Genomic DNA, 19982 nt, shown 5'->3' on the forward strand with positions numbered 1-19982 from the left:
CTCACTTGAATTCTGTGAATTTGTAGTGACAATATGTGTCGCCTGGCAATCTTTTTAAACTGCATGATGATCAACATATTTATTTCATCTGTAATTACTACATGCCAAGAGGCAATACATATATATTTTTTGTGCTATGGTCGTTTTGGACGATCAATGCGTTGGTTGCTGCAATCACTGTGCACTTGCAAGACAATCATCTTTTAATGGCATGATCGTTTCTTTTTGTTGGATGATCAATGCGTTTGGCAAAATAATCATCTTTTAATGATCGTTGCATTTCGTTGGATGATCGATGCGTTTGCGATTGTTGCGTATCGCAAAGCAATCGTCTTTTGGTGGCATAATTGTTGCGATCGATGCATTTGTTTTTGCGATTGTTGCATGTAGCAGAGCATTCATCTTTATTTTTTGTGATTGTTGCATGTAGCAGAGCAATCATCTTATTTTTGTGATTGTTGCGTGTAGTAGAGCATTCATCTTATTTTTTTTGCAATTGTTGTATGTAGCAGAGCAATTGTCTTTTTTTTTTTTTTTTTTTTTTTTTTTTTGTGATTAGTGCCCGCAATAGAGCAATCGTCTTATTTTTGCGATTGTTGCCTGTAGCAAATTAATCATCTTTCTTTTTACGATTGTTACATTTTGTTGGATGATCGGTGTGTTTGCAATTGTTGCCCGTAGCAAAGCAATCATCTATTTGTGAAGGAATCTTAAGATCGCTTTATTTTTGAAAATGAAACCTTGAGATCTTTATTCAGGGTCCTATTCTTCAAGAAAGACCTTTATTCTGAAATGAAATACAAGGAAGAGATCATAATAAACTGGAAAAAAGAAAACCAGAAGAATACTTACTAGTAGTATTTTCTCAAATGTTCAACATTCCATGGACGAGGTAGGTCCATCCTATCCATGTTTGTTAGGCGATAACTTCCTTCTCGCGTGTAGCCTTTGATTTTGTAGGGTCCTTCCTAATTTGGGCCCAACTTTCCCTGTGTTGGATCCTTGGTAGCTTGGGAGAGCTTTCTTAGGACTAAATTGCTTTCTTCAAATTTTCTTACTTTCACTTTGCTATTGTATTATCTTGCAATTTGATTATGGTATCTAGCCATTCTTGTCCGAGCTTTTTTTCTTGACTCATCAAGTAGATCAAGATTGATTTTCAGTTCTTCGTCATTCTTTGCTTCATCAAATGTAATGGTTCTGAAGTTGGAGAGTCTGATCTTGATTGGTATGACAACCTCAGATTCGAATGTCAAGTTGAAAGGAGTTTCTCCTAATGGAGTCTTGGCCCCAGATATGAATGTTAAGTTGAAAGGAGTCTCGCCTGTTGAAGTCTTGGTTGTCGTTCTATATGCTCACAGTACACTAGGCAGCTTGTCTACCTAAGCTCCCTTTACCCTCTCAACTTGGGCTTTGATGATTTTAAGTAAAGTGCAGGCTGTCACTTCTACCTGCCCATTGGATTGGGGGTGTCCTTGGGTACTCCGAACCTGTAGATGACATTTTTCCAAACGAATGCCTGTATGTTCTTTTCTGTAATTTTTTCTAAGGGTTATGCTTCAACAATTTGGTGAAGTAATTTATGGTAACCAACAAAAACTTCATTTGTTTCTTCCTAGTTGGCAGAGGTCCAACTATGTCAATTCTCCATTGAGCGAGAGGCCAAGGGGAAGTTATGGGTGTGAGTTCTTCTGCTGGGACCTTGATTATGTTAGCAAATCACTGACACTTGTCACTTGCTTGGACGAATGCGAAGGCATCCTTCTGTACAGTTAGCCAATAGTATCCGGTTCTTAGTACTTTTGAGGCGAATGGCCGTGCCCCTGAGTGGTTGCCACAAATCCCTTCGTAGATCTCGTGAAGTGCATAATTGGCTTCATCTTCCATTAAGCACCCCAAGTATGGGAATGCAAATCCTCGTTTGTATAAACCTTCATTGATTAGGACAAATCATGACGCCCTTAATCGCAACTTCCTTGCTTCGTTATGATCCACCAGAAGTTCTCCACTGTGAAGATAATTGAGGATGGGGGTCATCCAATGATTTGGGATCTGGACAGGGAACACTTCCATTATGTTGGTGCTTGGTTCTTTCAGTATTTCGACAGAAACTCCTTTTGCCTGATAATGCTAATTTTGCCAACTGGTTAGCTTGGCTGTTCTGTGCTCTTGGGATCTGCAGAAAATTTATTTTTTCAAAATGATCAGCCAATTGATGGATCAACCGTAAGTAATGCTGCATTCTTTTTAGGATGGCTTCATAATCATCATTCACCTATCTCGTCACCAACTGTGAATCACTATAGACGTTCAGTTTTTGTGCCCTTATGGATTTTGCCAACTTCAACCCAGTTAAGTAGGCTTCATATTCGGCCTCATTATTTGCAGTTAGGAACTAGAGTCGAACTGCATATTGGATGATATCCTTTTCTGGTGTCTCAAGGATCACTCCTACTCCTCCTGCATCTTTGTTGGATGATTCATCTACCTTTGCCGTCCACCAATCTTCATCGTCATTACTTTCCATTCTTGGAGTAAATTCTGCTATAAAATCGACCAATGCTTGAGCTTTTATTGATGTCCGGGTTCAATATTTGACATCAAACTCCCCCAATTCTACCGCCCACAAAACCAATTGTCTAGCCGTGTTTGGCTTGTTCATGGCTCTCTTCATTGGTTGATCAGTCAGTACAATGATCATGTGCGCTTGGAAGTATGGTCGCAGCTTTCGTGATGTTGTGATCGAAGCGAAGACCATTTTCTCAATATTGGGGTACTGTGCCTCTGCTTCTTTGAAGGCTTGACTAGTGTAATGGACTTGCTTTTGTGCTCCATCTTACTTTCGTATCAAATCCAAACTAACTGCACTTTGTGATACAACCAAATACAAGAAAAGATCTTCCACTACTTTGGAAGGGCTTAAAAGAGGTGGGGTCATCAGGTATTGTTTCAAACTTTCAAAAGCCTTAGTACATTCATTTTTCCACTCAAATTTTTCTTAAGAAGTTTAAAAAATGGGAGGCACTTATTTGTAGATCAAACGAACTTGTTGAGGGCGGCTATTCTTCCGCTCAGACGTTGTACATCCTTTACATTTGTTGGAGGTGACATTTCAATTATTGCTCTGACTTTGTCTGGGTTTGCTTCTATCCTTCTTTGTGACATAATAAAGCCGAGAAATTTTCCATATGGCACAACAAACATACATTTGGATGGGTTCAGCTTCATGTTGTACTTTCAAAGAGTGTTGAAAGTCTCTTCTAAATTTGCTAAGTGGTTTACTGTTTGTCGGCTCTTGACCAACCTGTCATCTACGTACACCTCCGCATTTCGTCCAATCTGATTGTGGAACATGCAATTCACCAATCTTTGATATGTGGCACCTGCATTTTTTAGTCCGAAGGGCATTACCTTGTAGCCGTAGAGGCCTTGACTAGTAATAAACGTTGTTTTCTCTTGATCTTTTTTGTCCATCATGATCTAGTTGTAACCAAAGAATGCATCATGAAGCTGAGAAGTTCATGCCCAGCGGTCGAATCTACCATCTGGTCGATTTGTGGTAGAGGGAAACTATCTTCTGGGCAAACTTTATTCAGATCAGTAAAATCTACACACATCCTCCATTTCCCATTTGGTTTTTTGACCATGACCACATTTGCTAGCCATTTTGGATAATAAACCTCTCGAATGAATTCATTAGACAGAAGTTTATCTACCTCTTCCATAACTTCTTGATTACACTCCAAAGGAAAGACTTTTCGTTTCTGTTGGACTGGCTTTTGCATGAGGTCTGTAGATAAGCGATGCACAATCACTCCTTTATCTATCTCGGCCATATCTTCGTGACTCCAGGCAAACACATCCTGATTATCTTTTAGGAATTGTACTACCTTCATTTTTATATCTTCACCTTCACAAGGATTTGGCTAGGAGGCATTACCAGTGGGGTGAAGTTTGGGAATTGCCTTTTATTGCTCATTTTGCTGGCTTTGTATGAATTTTTCCTCATTTCTACGTTCTAGATGGTTTTCACTCTCATTTTCTCTCCTAGGTCTCTCTGTGATCCCTTTAGATGCTAAGAAATCCTCTACATTCATGTATTTTTGTGCTTTGAACAACAGGTTTGTCATGGTTGCTGGTGGGTTCTTTGTTATTGAAAATAGGAAGTCCTCTGATCTCAGTCCTGCCTGGAAGGCTGTGAGCAACACCTGATCTTTTGCTACGTCCACTTGAAGCACCTCTTTATAGAATCTTGTCACATATGTTCTTAAGGATTCACCTGTTTCCTGTTTCACACTTAATAAATGCGAAGTGGGTCGTCTATACCTTTGACCACCAATGAAGTGATGGGCGAAAGCCTCACCTAGTTCTTCGAAACTTTCAATTGTCAAAGGGGGGATTTTGCTAGAACATATCTTGGCCACTCCCTTGAGAGTAGTTGGAAAGGCTCTACACATGATCTCGTCTGGGGTCCTTTACAGGTTCATCAAACTTTGAAAGGTTGATGTGGTCGAGTAGATCCTTCGAACCATCAAAAGAATCAAGTTGCGGGAGTCTAAATTTTTGTGGCAACGGCAGGTCCAACATAGCTGTGGTAAATGGTGATGCAGTTTGTTTGATCATTCCATCCAGATTTTTTTGACCTTTTCCCTTTACTGCATTGTTCAACTCATCCATCCGCTTCTTCATGTTTCGGAGTTCTTCTTCCATCCTGCTTGGACGTTCAGTTCCATCCAAATGGTCTTTTCTCTGGCTGTTCTCTTCGTTATTACTTTGTTGTTCCCTATTTTTTGTTTTGGGCTAGACGTTGTCACTTCTCTGCCTCAGCTCTTTACTTTGCCTAGTCAGCTCTTCTACACTCGCAACAAGGGTTTGTATCTGCTCTTCCATCTGGTTTGAAGAGTTAGGATCCATTGGGGACGAAAAACTTTTGCAGCAGGTTAGAGCATTGGTTTCAGATATGTCTTCACACAAACGACGCCAAACTGATGATGCTAAAAATCGTCAGTTTGTTATTCGTCCAACAAAGCCAACGTCTTCCTTGAATACCTGCAAGACAAAAGAGAGATTTGGTGGAGAAAACACTAGTGAGGTGTTTTATTAAAACCCTCTGATGGTGGTGAAGTCAGTATTGTGACCTTAGCTAGTGATAATTAAGTAATCAAAGCTTCTTTATGATTTCAAGGGTGTATTTGTGTGTACCTTTCCTTCATTTTTCTAATTCCTTTTATAGGAGTTGGACCATGTAACCCACCTTTATTATGCCATAAATCAGGCTTTATTGCCTTTGAAACGTATCAAGCAATTAAGTTGACCATCTTTAATGATCAACAGTTACAGAACCTGCTGAAGTTTTGTCAGTTACTAATGTACATAAATCAGCATTAATGTCCATTTATTGTCATTTGGACAAAACATTTTCTGATTCATCAGGATGTATGAGAAAATATGTGTATGCAACTTTCGTGACACAACTTTTATACCACAATTTTGATACCATTGATTGTGAGTAGTGAATAAAAAGTAGCAAGTTTATGCAAAAGTAATAGACAATCATTTATAATTTGTCATGTTAAAGTTGTTACAAAAGTTTTTAAACAAAAATTGTCCTCGAACAACTCTGTTAGGATGTACATATGATTGTAGCGCAATAATCATATAAAAAATAGTATTATAAAAATTGTTGATGTTGCTCCAACAAGCTTTACCCTAATTCGTTACAATAATGAAATGACGAATAATGTGGACTCATGCCCAATTCGCCCCTTTACCATTTCTAAAGAGGGCAGTGGCACACTCATTGGAAACTTTTCCTATAACCAAACTATTGGAGAATTTTATGCTCTCTGAAAAATAAAGAAAGAAAAATTAAATATTATAAATGTAAAGTTTAGGAAGATATCTGTATTGAATGGCCAACATGAATAGACCCTCTAATAGCCTTTTATTTTAGTTCATAAGAGTTCAAAAAGATGTTATACAAAGCACCAAACATAGACCAAGAGTGAAAAGGAAAGGTGTCAAGAAAAGGTAAAATGTGTAACTAAAAGAATAAGGGGACGAAGAAAGGAGTGAGAAAAAGGAGAAGAAACTTTGGATTGTGATTATTGTCCCCCAATATTCCAAAGAGGTCTACATCAAATCAAACCCCATCTTGTAATGGAGGGTCCCTAATTGCACTATCTTCATACCTTCTAAAACCAAAGCATTCACAAAATAGCTCTTAAACAAAAACAAGAAAACAAGAAAAACAAAAACAAAAACTTAAATAACAAACGCACCATTTATTATATATAATACCATATGTTACACGTTTGTATGTATTTTTAAATAAAACTCTTGTGCATATTTTCTATAATTAAACCTATTATCCATGTATTAAAAATTTCTCATATTATAATTTAATTGAAATTTTAAATCTTATTGCCATATATAATCCATATATATATATATATATATTTTTTTTTTTGAGAATGTATAATCCATATACTTGATTTAAAATAAAATCATTTGAAATTATAATTACATGGGACAGTAAATACTCTTTTTTTTTCTTTTCTTTTTTGCCAAGTGCATGAAAGAATATATTAAACATCATTTCCTTCATTCACTTGTTATATATTTTCCTTAAAAATACATCTAAAATTTGAAAAGAAAAAATTATATTCTCAATTTATTAAATCCTTAATTAGTTGAATATTTATAACATCTTATAAAATATAATAGGATAATATAAGTATGCTATTAAATTGAAATATAATAAATTAAATACTTTATCATATGTTCCGAACCTTTTCTTCAAATGCATAATATACCCATATGTATGTTTATTTATGGTATTTTTATTTCTATTTTCTATGTCATTTTTTTCCCAATCTTGAACCTAATGAAACACACATGTATTTATACCATACATATTTAGTCCCATACATTGCTAACTTAGTAACTATGTCATTTATATAATTTGGTAACACAAAAATCAATATTTCTCTCAACTTTTATTTCTCAAAATTACTAAGTTAAGTAAATGAAAAATTATTTTTAACCAAAGTAAAATTAATTAAAATTTCTAAATCGAAGGTATTTCTTGCAATAGATATTACCAAAGGTGAGGTCTTGAATTTATTCTTATTATTTGACACCAAAGGTAAAATCAATAGGGAAGCCTTGATTTATTCACCCACCAAAAAATAAAAGCCTTCAATTGTGAAATGCCGCTCAATCAAGTGTCCATTTTTTCATTTGTAAGAAGTCGTAAAAAAGAAATGATAAACTTTTTTTTTTTTTTTTTTTGAGAAGAATATTTGACTAAACTTACTTTAACAGTCGAACCCAAAACCATGATCAGGTCCAGGTTTTCATGTCTCATGAGATGGTAACAAATAGAATCCAAAAAAGAAAAGAAAACTTGATTGAAACCTCTAGCATTCAAATAGAACTTAAAGAGTATAATGCACGGGCATCATCACATCAGCCACTTCTTTTTTACCCTTTCCTTTTCCTTTACCTTTTCTTCCTTTGTTTCTATTGCTTTTGTTAGAGCATAAATTCTAGGAATAGAATTCAAGGAAATTCTGGTTTATAATAAAACTAGGGAAACATTTTTTTTTTTCTTATATATAAATTGACTACAAACATGATTTTACAATTTTACTAGCAAAGACCATTCAAAAGAAAAGATTCATTCTCCGATCCTATTTCTCATCATATGCCTTTTGATTTCAACGTCCGACTTTTCAAAGCACTATTGGCCTGGCTTGAGCTTTGCTTGAAATGCCACATTCTTTGATGATTTCCACAAATTCATATCCCCAACAAAATGTAGTACACAAGCGTTATGGGCAATGCAACTAGCATCCCAAATATAACACTGCAAATTAAGAAATTTATCAGTACACACAAAAGGAAAAGAAAAATTTGCAGAGTAAAAGATCGTAATTGAGTTAGGAAATGATGTACTCACGCTGTGCTGAGAATATCAGGATGTACATTGTACTCCTTGGCAAAGACAAAGGGGACAATTCCTTGTGGGAGAGCTGCCTGTTATTTTGTTTGCCAATCCAAGGCACGTGAGGGGCAAAAAAACATGTTAATAATGGTACAGATGCATGTTTGTTGTTCATTAATAACACCACCAAACAAGTCCTTACTCATGGTGTAAGACTAATTATAGTTTCTTATAGAACACAATTGCTTTATGGCATTGCTCTTTCCAGCTCAACTTTTACTACCTCCAGAAAAGTTTTTTTTTTTATTTTTTTTTTTTTTATTTAACAGTAAAAGACTAAAAGTAGTTCACTATTTGCTGAAGAACCTAGATGGAAAATTGGCAATGATCTTATTTTAATATCATATTAAAATAAAATTTTTATTGGAAAAATAATAAAAAATCTTATCTGGGTATAGCTCATAGCAACGTATTGTTTCTTTAATGTGCAGTTTTTGGAGCTTTTATGCAGAGAAAAGTAGGATTGGTTGTGTCAGGAGGAGGCAAAAAAGAAAAGAGAGAGAGAATTTTGAGAGCAAAAGAGAGAAAGAAAGGGGTGACCTGGACAATGGCAACGTGTAAGAGAACGCCCTTAAGGCCAACAGCAATGGAAGCGGCTGCCATGACAGCTGGACCTGTAAGGAATCTCACGGCCATAGCAAAAGTTGCTATGGAATTTCCACATGCTATGATCCTCGGTTGCAAAGCCATGAACAGACCTGTCATTCACATCAAAAGCAAAGCATCAGGCATGCATATCCATCACTACCATCACATCCCTTACTGTGTCAGTCAGTCATTCTTTTGAAAGACCTTTCATCATCATCACCACCACCCAATGCTACTAGTACTACCCCATCACCCACAAACCCATTATATCAAACCCCAACACAAGCATGGCAAAAAGTGTACCAAATATATAGTCAGAATCATAAAGAAACCGAGACATTATCATAACCATACACTGTTTTCTTTTCTTTGCTTTTTTGCTAGTCTTGCTTGCTTTCCCTTAATAAATAATTTTAATAATCAAAATGGGATAGACACAGAATCATTTATAGTAAAGAAAGTGTAAGGAGAGAATTTTGTCTGAACGACACTGTATATCTGTATTACAAGAAGGGTGTTTATACTAACCAAGACTGAACATGGCCATGCCAAGCCCCGCATCTGACAGTATGGCAATGGACTTTGCTATGATGGCAGGCATTTCAAGGTTCCACCTACAAGAAAAGAAACCCCACAAGGAAAACTTAATCAATATTAAAAAATAAAAATTGAGCCAAAATACTACATCTATTCACAGGGAAATTTTAAAATATGGATGATTTTAGACTACCTGAATGAGACTAGGGACCAAGTGAGGCCTATTAAACTTGAGTAGGTGTTGGGGTTTCGAATTAGCTTTCTCCAAACCATGATGAGTATAAGCCTAGTCATGACACTTGTTGGAGGCATGGTTTTTGGTTTGCCATCTCCCACTTTCTCAGCTTCATGGTTGTTCATCTCTCCATCTAACCCTCTGTTCCCAAAGCTGAAATCATCCCTTTCTAAGTACTCTTGATTCTCTCTTTGACCTTCCACTAATAATCCACAAACCAATAAAATCGCAATTAGAAGACTATAGGAAACAAAAATAAAGCAACACACACTAAAAATGAAACAAAAATTAAGTAATAACAATAATCTTATTGACCTTTTCCTGGAGAAACGGCCAATCTGACTTCTTTCTGATCGTTGTTTGCATATTCATGTCCTCCAAAGACATCTGAAACAGGAGAAGCACTTGAACTCCAAACAAACATATGAAGGTCCCTACCACCATCCTCAGCTGGCTTCTGCTGAGGCTGGCCATTAGGCTTTTTTACATTTACATTGGCATTGACATTAGCATTAGCATTAGCAGCAACATTTTTGGATCCTGTTGGTGAAAACATTCCTGGATTTGGTGCTGGGTAATGGCCAGCCCCTCCAGGCCCTGCACCATGGTAATGATACCTGGGCTTGCCACTGACTCCACCATCTTCTTCATAATTGGAAGGCCTTGGTGTTGGCCCTCTTGAAGCTGAGAGACCATAAACATCAGAGGCACCAAAGTTTGAGTTCCTCCCACCAGCTCCAGCACCAGCCATCATTGAATAAAAGTCCGTGTGATTGAAACTAGACCCTCTTGGAGTTGGGTTCCTTGAAGATTGCAAGGAGTATATCTCTGCATTGGTTAAGTTGGAGGGTCTAGGAGTTGTTGATGACAATCCTTGCGACCTCCTAGAGAAAATATCTGATCTTGAAGCATTGGATTTTCTCACAGTCACATGAAGCTTGCCATCTTCTTTAATTTCAGCTTCAGTTTCTAGTGGCTGCCTCCCATCTAATGACATGATGTCAGAGTCAACATGGATTGAGACAATGGAGCCCGCAGTGTCTGGAAATTGCTCAGAAATAAGCATTCTGGCACCTCTGTATTCAAACAAGAAGAGCATTAAGGTGTACCAAATAATGCACTGAAGGACCACAATTTGGACCATCAAACTCCCAGAAAAGTCGCCATACATTCCCTTAAGCAAAGGAATGCCCATGACCAAGGTGTTTGGGAGAGTTGAGAGTGAGAATAGAGTTATTGTCCAGTCCAAACAACCCCTCTTGCTCACCTTAGTCCAAACGGCAAGAACAGCTAAAACTATGACCTTTTGGAGGGTATCAGCAGCAATGAACCTGAAGTTCATGGTGTATGGATCATTGGAGGAGATGAAGTGGAATGAAAGGAGAGGGACTGCGAAGAGAGCCACAAACCGGTTGATACCAGAACACTGGTCAGGGGTGAAGATCTTCCACCATTTCACTGAACCATAGGCTAAGATCATGGCCACGTATAGTGGTACCATTGCAGTCATAACATGGTAGAAATCTAATAAACTAATCATCTTTGCTAACTTGTTGTATTACCCAATTCAAGAAAAGCTTTCTGAGCTGTGAGGAAGAAGACCAAGTTGAAAAAGATTGGATGAGAGTTTAGGAAGAACAAGAAGATGGAAGTGGTGGTGGTGGTGATGATAAAAAGAGTTGGGGAAATGGGAGAGCATGTGTTTTGGTTTTTGGGGTAGTGGGTAATAAGCAGAATACAGCAATAGTTTTTTCAGCTTTGAGAGTTGCGAACAAGCTTGCACTTACACTCCCCAAAGCGCACACAACAGAGTTTTTGCTTTTTATTTTGCTTTATTTTTTCCCTTTTTGTTTCGAGTTGCGTTTGGATTTGGGTACTGGGGAGAGGAGGGGAGTGAGTTGTGGTATTTGATATAGGACTTTGTAAGGTGGTGTATGGCTCTATTCTCTATGACTCTATGGGACTACTGGTTACATAAAGTGTAGAAGGGGCATTTTGGTTGGAGGTGGGTGTGTCTCAGACTGTACTTGTTTGGAGCCTTTTTCAGGGGTTGTAATTTGTAAAGAGCTGTATCCTCTTTCTTCTTGGATTCGCTTTTTTGCTCATGGGTTGTTGTATATGGGTTATGGACTTATGGCTGCATGTGTATGTTCTATTCTTTCTTTCTTCTTTTGGGTTAGTGAGAAGATATTCATTGCTTTTTGAGTTTTTTCTTTTTCTTTTTCTTTTTCTTTTAAAAAAAAAAAACTAAATGGAGACTAATTGGTGTGCTGAAAATATAATTCACTTTCATTGTCATTGAAAACGAAATTAAGATATTAATTGTCTGAGAAAATCAATGGATTGATTGTTATAGAATACCAATAAGATTGAACCAATGAATATGCAATTTAATTTGGCACTGACTTTTGTATCTAATTCCCATACCAAATGTGAATTTCATTGTAGTGTAGGATAAAAAGTTCGAATAACATTAGATTTGTAATATCTAATCTGAACCATACAATGATACAATTTCAAATGAAAATAATTTTTTATTTTTTATTTATTTATTTATTTATTTTTTATTATTATTATTTTTATGTTCTTATTCCGTAGATGTAGCCATAAGGATAAATCATGTAAACAACCTATGACTCATGAATTCCATCTTTTCTTTTTTCTGTCACTCCACAAATTTTTACATGTCGAGAATTCTATATGAATATGATCATAGAAACACCTATTATTTAACAATTAAGGGTATGTTTGGTATGCTATAATAATTCAAGTAATGGAATAGTTATCCACATGTAATAGTAATTTGGTAATTTGGTTGCAACTTTATCACATGGATTGGTTATTATATAGGAATAATTATTTTTTAAATTGAAGAATAGTTATTCATCTTTAAAATTGATGTAATAGTTATACTCTAGTGCACATAATAAGTTTTAAAATTAATATATTTTCAAAATATAAATTTTCCTTATACATCATATTTTACTAGTTTTCTATATGTAACAACCAAACTTATGGATAATAATAGTTATTCAATTACAATGTCTTGTGGGTTCTAATTAGCTCAACTGGTAAAGTTTCTGATTGTTGTATAAAAGATCTGGAGTTCAATACACGCCTACACCAAAAACTAATTATTGTCTTGGTTTGATGATAAAGAGCTATTAAAGTAATAGTTATTCCCTAGTACATATAATAGTTTTAAAATTAATATATTTCCAAAATATAAATTTTCCTTATACATCATATTTTACTAGCTTTCTATATGTAACAACCAAATTTATGGATAATAATAGTTATTTGGTCTGATGATAAAGAGCTATTGATGTAATAATTATTCCCTAGTGCATATAATAGGTTTTAAAATTAATATATTTCCAAAATATAAATTTTCCTTATACATCATATTTTACTAGCTTTCTATATGTAACAACCAAATTTATGGATAATAATAGTTATTCAATTATAATGTCTTGTAGGTTCCAGTTAACTCAACTGGTAAAGTTTCTGATTGTTGTATAAGAGATTTGGGGTTCAATCCATACCTACACCAAAAACTAATTGGTATCTTGGTCTGATGATAAAGAGCCATTATTAGGAGCGAATGTCATAGGTTGAAACTCTCTAAAAAAAAAAAAATTACAATGTCTTCTTTTCCTAGTAATAAAAATTAGTATGCCTAATGTAATCTACATTCAATGTACCAAACGTGTCCTAAATAAGTGAGAAGCATAAACAAGTGAAGGGAGAGTTACTTGTTACTAAATGCTAGTTTTTTTTTGGGGGGGGGGGGGGGCGGGCGCTAAAAACTTGTTACTAAATGCTAGTAGTATTAAGTTATTAACGCAAGGGATGTGATAAAACGAAATTAAGATATTAATTTTTTGAGAAAATCAATGGATTGATTGTTATAAAATACCAATAAGATTGAACCAATTAATATGCCGTTTAATTTGGCACCGACTTTTGTATCTAATTCCCATACCAAATGTGAATTTCATTGTAATGTATGATAAAAAGGTTGAATAACATTATACTTGTAATATCTAATATGAACCATACAATTTCAAATGAAAATGAATTTTTTTAATGTACTTATTCCGTAGATGTAGTTATAAGGCTAAATCATGTAAACAACCTATGACTCGTGAATTCCATTTTTTCTTATTTATGTCACTCCACAAATTTTTACATGTTGAGAATCTTATATGAATGTGATCATAGAAACACCTACTATTTTAACAACTAAGGGTATGTCTAGTACGCTATAATAACTCCTGTAATGGAATAGTTATTCATATGTAATAGCAATTCGGTCATTTGATTGCATCTTCATTACATGTATTAGTTATTACATAGGAATAACTATTCTTTAAATTGAAGAATAGTTATTTTTCTTTAAAATTTATGTAAGATTTATTATGTAGTGCATATAATAGGTTTAAAAATAATATATTTTCAAAAATATAAATTTTCCTTATACATCATCTTTTACTAGTTTTTCATATATAACAACCAAACTTATGGATAGTAATATTTAGGAGTGTTCACCAAATTGCACAAACCACACAAACCGCAAAAATTGCACCAAAACCACTTGCAAAATGGCATGCACCGCACCACAAGTAATAGTGCACTGCACCGCACAGCATGGTTCAGTGCGATTTGCGTTTTTATAATAAGAAAACCGCACAAACCGCGCCGCATCACAGCCTCTTTATATATTAGTATATTATTTATTTTTAATATTAAATATAAAATTTTAATAACCCTAGTTTTCAAAAAAAATAAAAGGTTTGGTAACCATAGAAAGTGTTGACTAGGAAAGCTAGCCCAAAATAAAGAAAAACTAGTTCAATAGTTTAAAATTTGGACCAAAACGAAGGAGAAAATTAGTTTTGGACAGAGTAGGAAAAGCCCATAATTTGAAAAATATACTGACTTCAAACCGCATCTTATACACCGCACGGTATAGTAACCGCAAAAATGAGATGCCGTGTGGTTATGATTTTGACTAAATTCTAAATTGCACCACACCACACATGTAACTGCAAAAATAAGGTGCGGTACAGTTATGGTTTTAGCTAAACCACATCGTAAAGTGTGGTGTTAAAAGTAGCTCAAAACTGCACCACACCACACCGCGAACACTCCTAATAGTTATTTCATTATAATGTCTTCTTTTCTTAATAATAAAGATTACTATTTCTAATATAATCTACATTTAGTATACCAAATGTACACCCTAAATAGGTGAGAGGCATGGGCAAGTGAAGGGAGAGTTACTTGTTACTAAATTAATGCTAGTTTTTTTTTTTTGGCTGGCTGGCTAAAAACTTGTTGCTAAATGCTAGTAGTAATAACGCAAGGGATGTCATCTCATAAGTATTTATTGCAATTTCTAGTTCATTAGTGAAATTATCAATCTAGGTAGAAGGAGAATTGATGGCTGGGTGATACCTTTCACGTGGACCCTGAATTGTCCAATAAAATGCTAAACGTGATTTAATAATACTTGGCAATTGCGAAGGCTTCAACTTATTAATGCGTTAGGTGGGAAGCAGGCGCTAAAATACAAAGACTACGGTTTATTTGGGCTACTGCAGCGTAACGCCCGGCCCACATCACAAACTCGGGATCACCTTCAAAGCTAAAATCAGGTCGAATCTTTGTGGCTCTCATTCTTATCTAGATCTCTTATTATTATTATATAAAAGAAAAAATTTTAAATCCAAGAATTTTAAAGGTGGATTTGGACAAATCCAAATCTTTGATTTTTTAAAACTATCTAAACAAGGTATATAAATTTTAATCATTCAAATCCAATCCTTATACCCAAACCCTACTATACAAATGCACTTCCAAAACTTGAGTTCTTCTAGGACCACAATTTTTGTGCCACAAGATTGACGTGGCGGATTGTAAGTACATGCTTATCATTTTTATATAGACTCACCACTCATAATAAACCATAAAAAAAGAAAAAAAGAAAAAGAAAAAGAAGTGATCTATATCTAACCAGAAGAAAAAGAAACTCACAAACCTTTTATGTATGGGTTTGGTTAATGAGTGATAAAGTACATTAGTCAAGATTGAGTTTTTTATTATAATGGATCAGCTTTTTTAAAGGAGTTAGCACAACATTCAATTAAAATGATATTTATTTATTTGTTTTTGCTACTTTTCAATATATTGGGAGACATTCAGTTCCTTCTTAATTAATGCAGAAGAGCACCCATTAACATGCATCTCTCTCTCTCCCCAACTAGTCACTAAAACCAATAATTTTCTATTTTATCTATAAACTTATTCTTACATATTACATTTAAAGTAAACAAGTATATTTTATTTTTTTAACATACCATGCTTTGTATACAATTAAAAACAAAAGTTTTATTATTAATTTTTTGGTCATGTTAATAGGTTCTCTTAGGGCAATTGTTAATAAACAATATTAGGAAATTTTAACATCATTTTTATGAGAAATATAAAAAGCTGTTAACATAATCAATTGTTTTATCATTTTCTCATAAAATGTTTTTAAAAATAGTTCCTAAGCCAATACCCTTAGGACATTTGTTAACATTTTCCATAATTTTATTTGAAGTAAATCCAACTTCTTCTTTTGATTAGGCTTTATATATGATGAATCAACTTAGTTTCGTTTTTTAAAGGAGAAGAAAAAAAAAGTGTTCATTCTTATGATACTCCTAAAAACATTTACTTTTTTTCTATTATTGTCCATTAATATTTTCAAAGAAATCCATATAATATAGCTTAATTTCATTCTATTCTACTTTATTTTTATTTCTTTCTGTTTTTTATGCCCATTATTCATTGTATTTCATTTTGTTCATTTCTATTCATTTATAATTTACTTATTCTATTACATTTCATTCTTTATGAGCTCTAAAATGGAACCTAATTTCGTTGGGCAAAGTGAACCATCACAGACACCGGCTGCTTTTGGTACCAAAGAACTCAATATTTTAAAATGCTTAAATTAATTTATCTTTAAAAAAAAATCTTTAATTAATTAATTTACATTGGCCAAAAAAATGGTCTCTCTTCACGTATAATATGCTCATATTACAGCAAATTTTGTTAGATCTGTTCATTAGTCTGATACACCAATGAAGTAGAATCAGTAGATAAAGTAATTGACATTTGAAAATTTTGCTTGTTGGTAGATGTTGGGCTTCAGAGTTGGGGGAAGAATATAAAAAATAAAAGCTCCCCCCAGTTTTTTGTAGTGCATAACAACAAAACAAATCACACAGAAAGTGATTTTAGCATATGAGCTTTACATTTACTACTAGAATAGAGGGGAATCTGGGCAAATGCTCTTTTAGTGCAAAAATTTCAGCGTTTTGTCCCCTTTTCCAAATTAATTGGGGAAATACCCATTTTTTGTAACTTGATTTTCTCAAAATCGAGTTTCAATGTAAAACTCGATTTATAGAAAATCAGGTATGGGGCGATCAAACTTAAAAAAAAAAAAAAGAAAAAAAAAAAAAAAAAGCATGGAACTCGAGTTCCATAAAAAATGCCACTATAAGCCTCCATGAAACGCGGCTATAGGTAAAATTCAAAAAAAAAAAAAAAAAAATTGCATGGAACTCAAGTTCCATAAAAAAACGCCACTATAGGCCTCCATGAAACGCGGCTATAGGTAAAATTCAAAAAAAAAAAAAAAAAATTGCATGGAACTCGAGTTCCATAAAAAATGCCACTATAGGTATTTAAAACGCCACTATAGGGCTCCCTATGGAGCGATCAGATTTAAGAAAAAAACTTGCATGTTAAAATGCCACTATAAGGCTTTAAATCGCCACTATAAGACTTTAAAACGCTACTATAGGGCTCCTTATAAAGCGATCAGATTTAAGAAAAAACTTGCTGTTAAAACGTCACTATAGGGCTTTAAAAAATTGTATGAAACTCGAATTCATGGAGCTCGAGTTCTAGTAATTTTTTTTTTTTTTTTAATTTTCAGTTTGCTATAACTCAATTGTCCAAAATCCGAGTTACAAAAGAGGGGTATTTCCCTAATTAGTTTGGGAAAGAAGGCAGAACACTGATTTTTTTGTGCAAAAAGGGCATTTGCCCATTTTGGCCCTAGAATAGAAGAGCCTGTTAAAAAAAATGGAGTGGAAAAAAAGGGGGATCGAAAAGGAGAAAAAGAGAGGCATAGTGTTATGGAAAGTGGAAACCAAGTGCAAATTACATGAATAATTTCTAATTTGAAATAGCTAATTCCCGACAATTGGCCTCAATGATCAATTGATCATACTAGTGACTAGAGCCTAATTTGTACTTGCCTATCCTATTACTTTGTGAAAAGGATCTCAGTGGTGTTGTACCAAACAAGAAAAAAGATTCTAAATGGTCTGAAAATTTGACCTTGAGGCAAAAAATTAAAAGTGATCCCTAATGCCATTACTTTTGCAAATAGGAACACATAATAAATCCACTAATTCTTTCGAGCTAGGATCATAAAAGCCAAGATACTGAATCTAGCCCGTTCATTTTTACACTAATAACATCTGCAAAAGAAAAAATGACATATAAAAATAAAAAAGTGGATGCTACTTTCACTTCTGTGCAGTATAAGCTGACTTTTCGTGCTCAAATTAGTAGTAAGTCGAGATTAGCTTTGCCTAACACAAAGGAATTTCAAAACAGTGAGCAAAAATTAAGGTAAAGGCGAGATCTTGTGAGAAAAAAAGTATACTAATCCTTGTGCCACATCTTGTGAGCAGTAAATCTTTTCCAATTTAACGTCGTTAATTACGAACGTAAATCTTTGCAAAGTAAAAGAAAAATTAGAGATAAAATATTAGTTTCTTTGCTAATTTTATGTTATGTAATTATTTTAGTTTAGTGGTGACTTGTACGTAATAAAATGCACAATAACAATATATGATGATAATAAAATAAGTGATACTTGTTTCTTAGCTAATTTTATGTTATTTTAGTCTAGTGGTGACTTGTACGTAATAAAAATGCACAATAACAATATATGATGATAATAAAATAAGTGATCATTATATATATATATATATATATATATATCATAAGTCCATACAAATTTTCCACTATAATGGGAAAAGTGTGGACTTCACCACGCATCACTCACCTCCATTAATCCGTAAATGCTTATGAAATTATCCATTGCTTTGTAGGTTTTAAAAAGAATGACTTATGGGTTTATAACTTAACATGCCATTTAATTAGGAAAAAATCTATTATTTTGAGATGGAAGGACCACAAAAGTGACCTTAAAATTTTGAACAAGCAAATGAGAAAAAGAGAGATTCATATTGAAAACAAAAATCTAGAAGGTACTTTTAAATTTCTCCAATCAACATAAATTATGCAACAGCATATACAAAAACAATAAATTAAAGATTATTTATAATGACAATTACTTGTACTCTAATTTACACTATTATAATTTCATGAGTGGAGACTCAGTATTAGTGCGTAGAATGATAATAATAAGAGTGAAGACAATGACAACAACGATAAAAATAATAATATACAAAAAGGTTTGATTAACAAATGTCTTAGCACATTGATTAAGGTTGAGTTTTTTTATTATATAATTAATTGTGACCAATTAGAATATCACATAATGGGTGCAATAAAATTCGTTAAATTTATCTTTAATAGGTGCATTCGAACACCTGTCAACAAAAATCTATATACAATTGAAGTATTGATGACATCATCACCTTTGTTATTAATGTAAAAAAGGATTAGACTTCTCCAAGCACCACTCCATCTTTTGACGTATAGATACCATTTTTATTTCAGATAGATAAATTATGATTTATTTACCCAATATGTGGGTGTCCTTAAAAAAATGCTTAATAATTTATTTATATTAGAAGTGAAAGAACCTACAAAAGTGATTTTAGGATTTGGAGAGAGAGAGTAAAGGATAACAAAGGTAAGGTATGTGCCACATGCAGAGCACGTGAACAAAAGCTTACAAGATATTACAATAACATTAAGAACTAAGTTATGGAATTAAACACAAAAGATGATACTCATCTCTCTATGCTTCCTAGAGGGACAAACTTATTTGTAGGTATTAACAGGCTAAGATATGATTGGCTTGAAAGAAAATAAATTAATAAGGGAATTGTTGAATGGAGAGAAGAAAAATAATCGATCCTAGAAGTGCTAAAAAATACAGAAGCATGCGTTGAAGTTAATGATGGGGGAGGTGGGGGGGTTGGCAAAGTTTGAAAGCAAAATGGGGACACTGATTGGCGTGTCAGTCCCACAACTCACTAAGAAAATTCAAAACCCCAAACACCATGCTTAATTGCACGCACTGCAATAGGGTTTTTTGTTTCCTAAGAGCATAAAAGGAATGCATGCACTTCAATCTTTGTTTAACTTAATACTCTTTTTAATTTCTTTATTGCTTTTAACTGTGTCGTATAGTATATGTATATCACTTGGGTTTCTGAGAAAGATTTTTTTTCTTCTTCCTTTCCCTCTTGGTCACACGTGCGTGTTCCTCAATGAAGAATCGGTGGCACTATCTCCACCATTTCTTTCAACGAGAAGATGGAAGGTCACAAAACATTTATATATACA

The 19982-nt window shown here is 34.0% G+C and overlaps 1 protein-coding gene across 1 annotated transcript; it reads right to left on the minus strand.

Moving 5' to 3' along the window:
- Positions 1-7727: 7727 nt before the first annotated feature.
- On the minus strand, positions 7728-11495 carry LOC115964063 (probable auxin efflux carrier component 1c). The gene is made up of 6 exons (XM_031083361.1): positions 9684-11495; positions 9327-9570; positions 9125-9210; positions 8549-8706; positions 7964-8040; positions 7728-7870 (listed from the first exon to the last, which is right to left on the minus strand). The coding sequence occupies exons 1-6, from the start codon at positions 10906-10908 to the stop codon at positions 7804-7806; spliced, it is 1857 nt and encodes a 618-aa protein (XP_030939221.1). The 5' UTR covers positions 10909-11495; the 3' UTR covers positions 7728-7803.
- Between the last annotated feature and the right edge of the window lie 8487 nt (positions 11496-19982).

This window comes from Quercus lobata, chromosome 10 (assembly GCF_001633185.2).
Source record: "Quercus lobata isolate SW786 chromosome 10, ValleyOak3.0 Primary Assembly, whole genome shotgun sequence".
Taxonomy (NCBI): domain Eukaryota; kingdom Viridiplantae; phylum Streptophyta; class Magnoliopsida; order Fagales; family Fagaceae; genus Quercus; species Quercus lobata.

Bases quoted from the DNA above. Each gene is read 5' to 3' on its own strand.
- LOC115964063 (XM_031083361.1), bottom strand. From the start codon at position 10,908: ATGATTAGTTTATTAGATTTCTACCATGTTATGACTGCAATGGTACCA. The intron at 9,211-9,326 runs GTAGTCTAAAAT...CTTTTCTTGTAG, and splicing joins TGGTCCCTAGTCTCATTCAG to GTGGAACCTTGAAATGCCTG. The intron at 8,041-8,548 runs GTCACCCCTTTC...ACAAAATAACAG, and splicing joins TACACGTTGCCATTGTCCAG to GCAGCTCTCCCACAAGGAAT.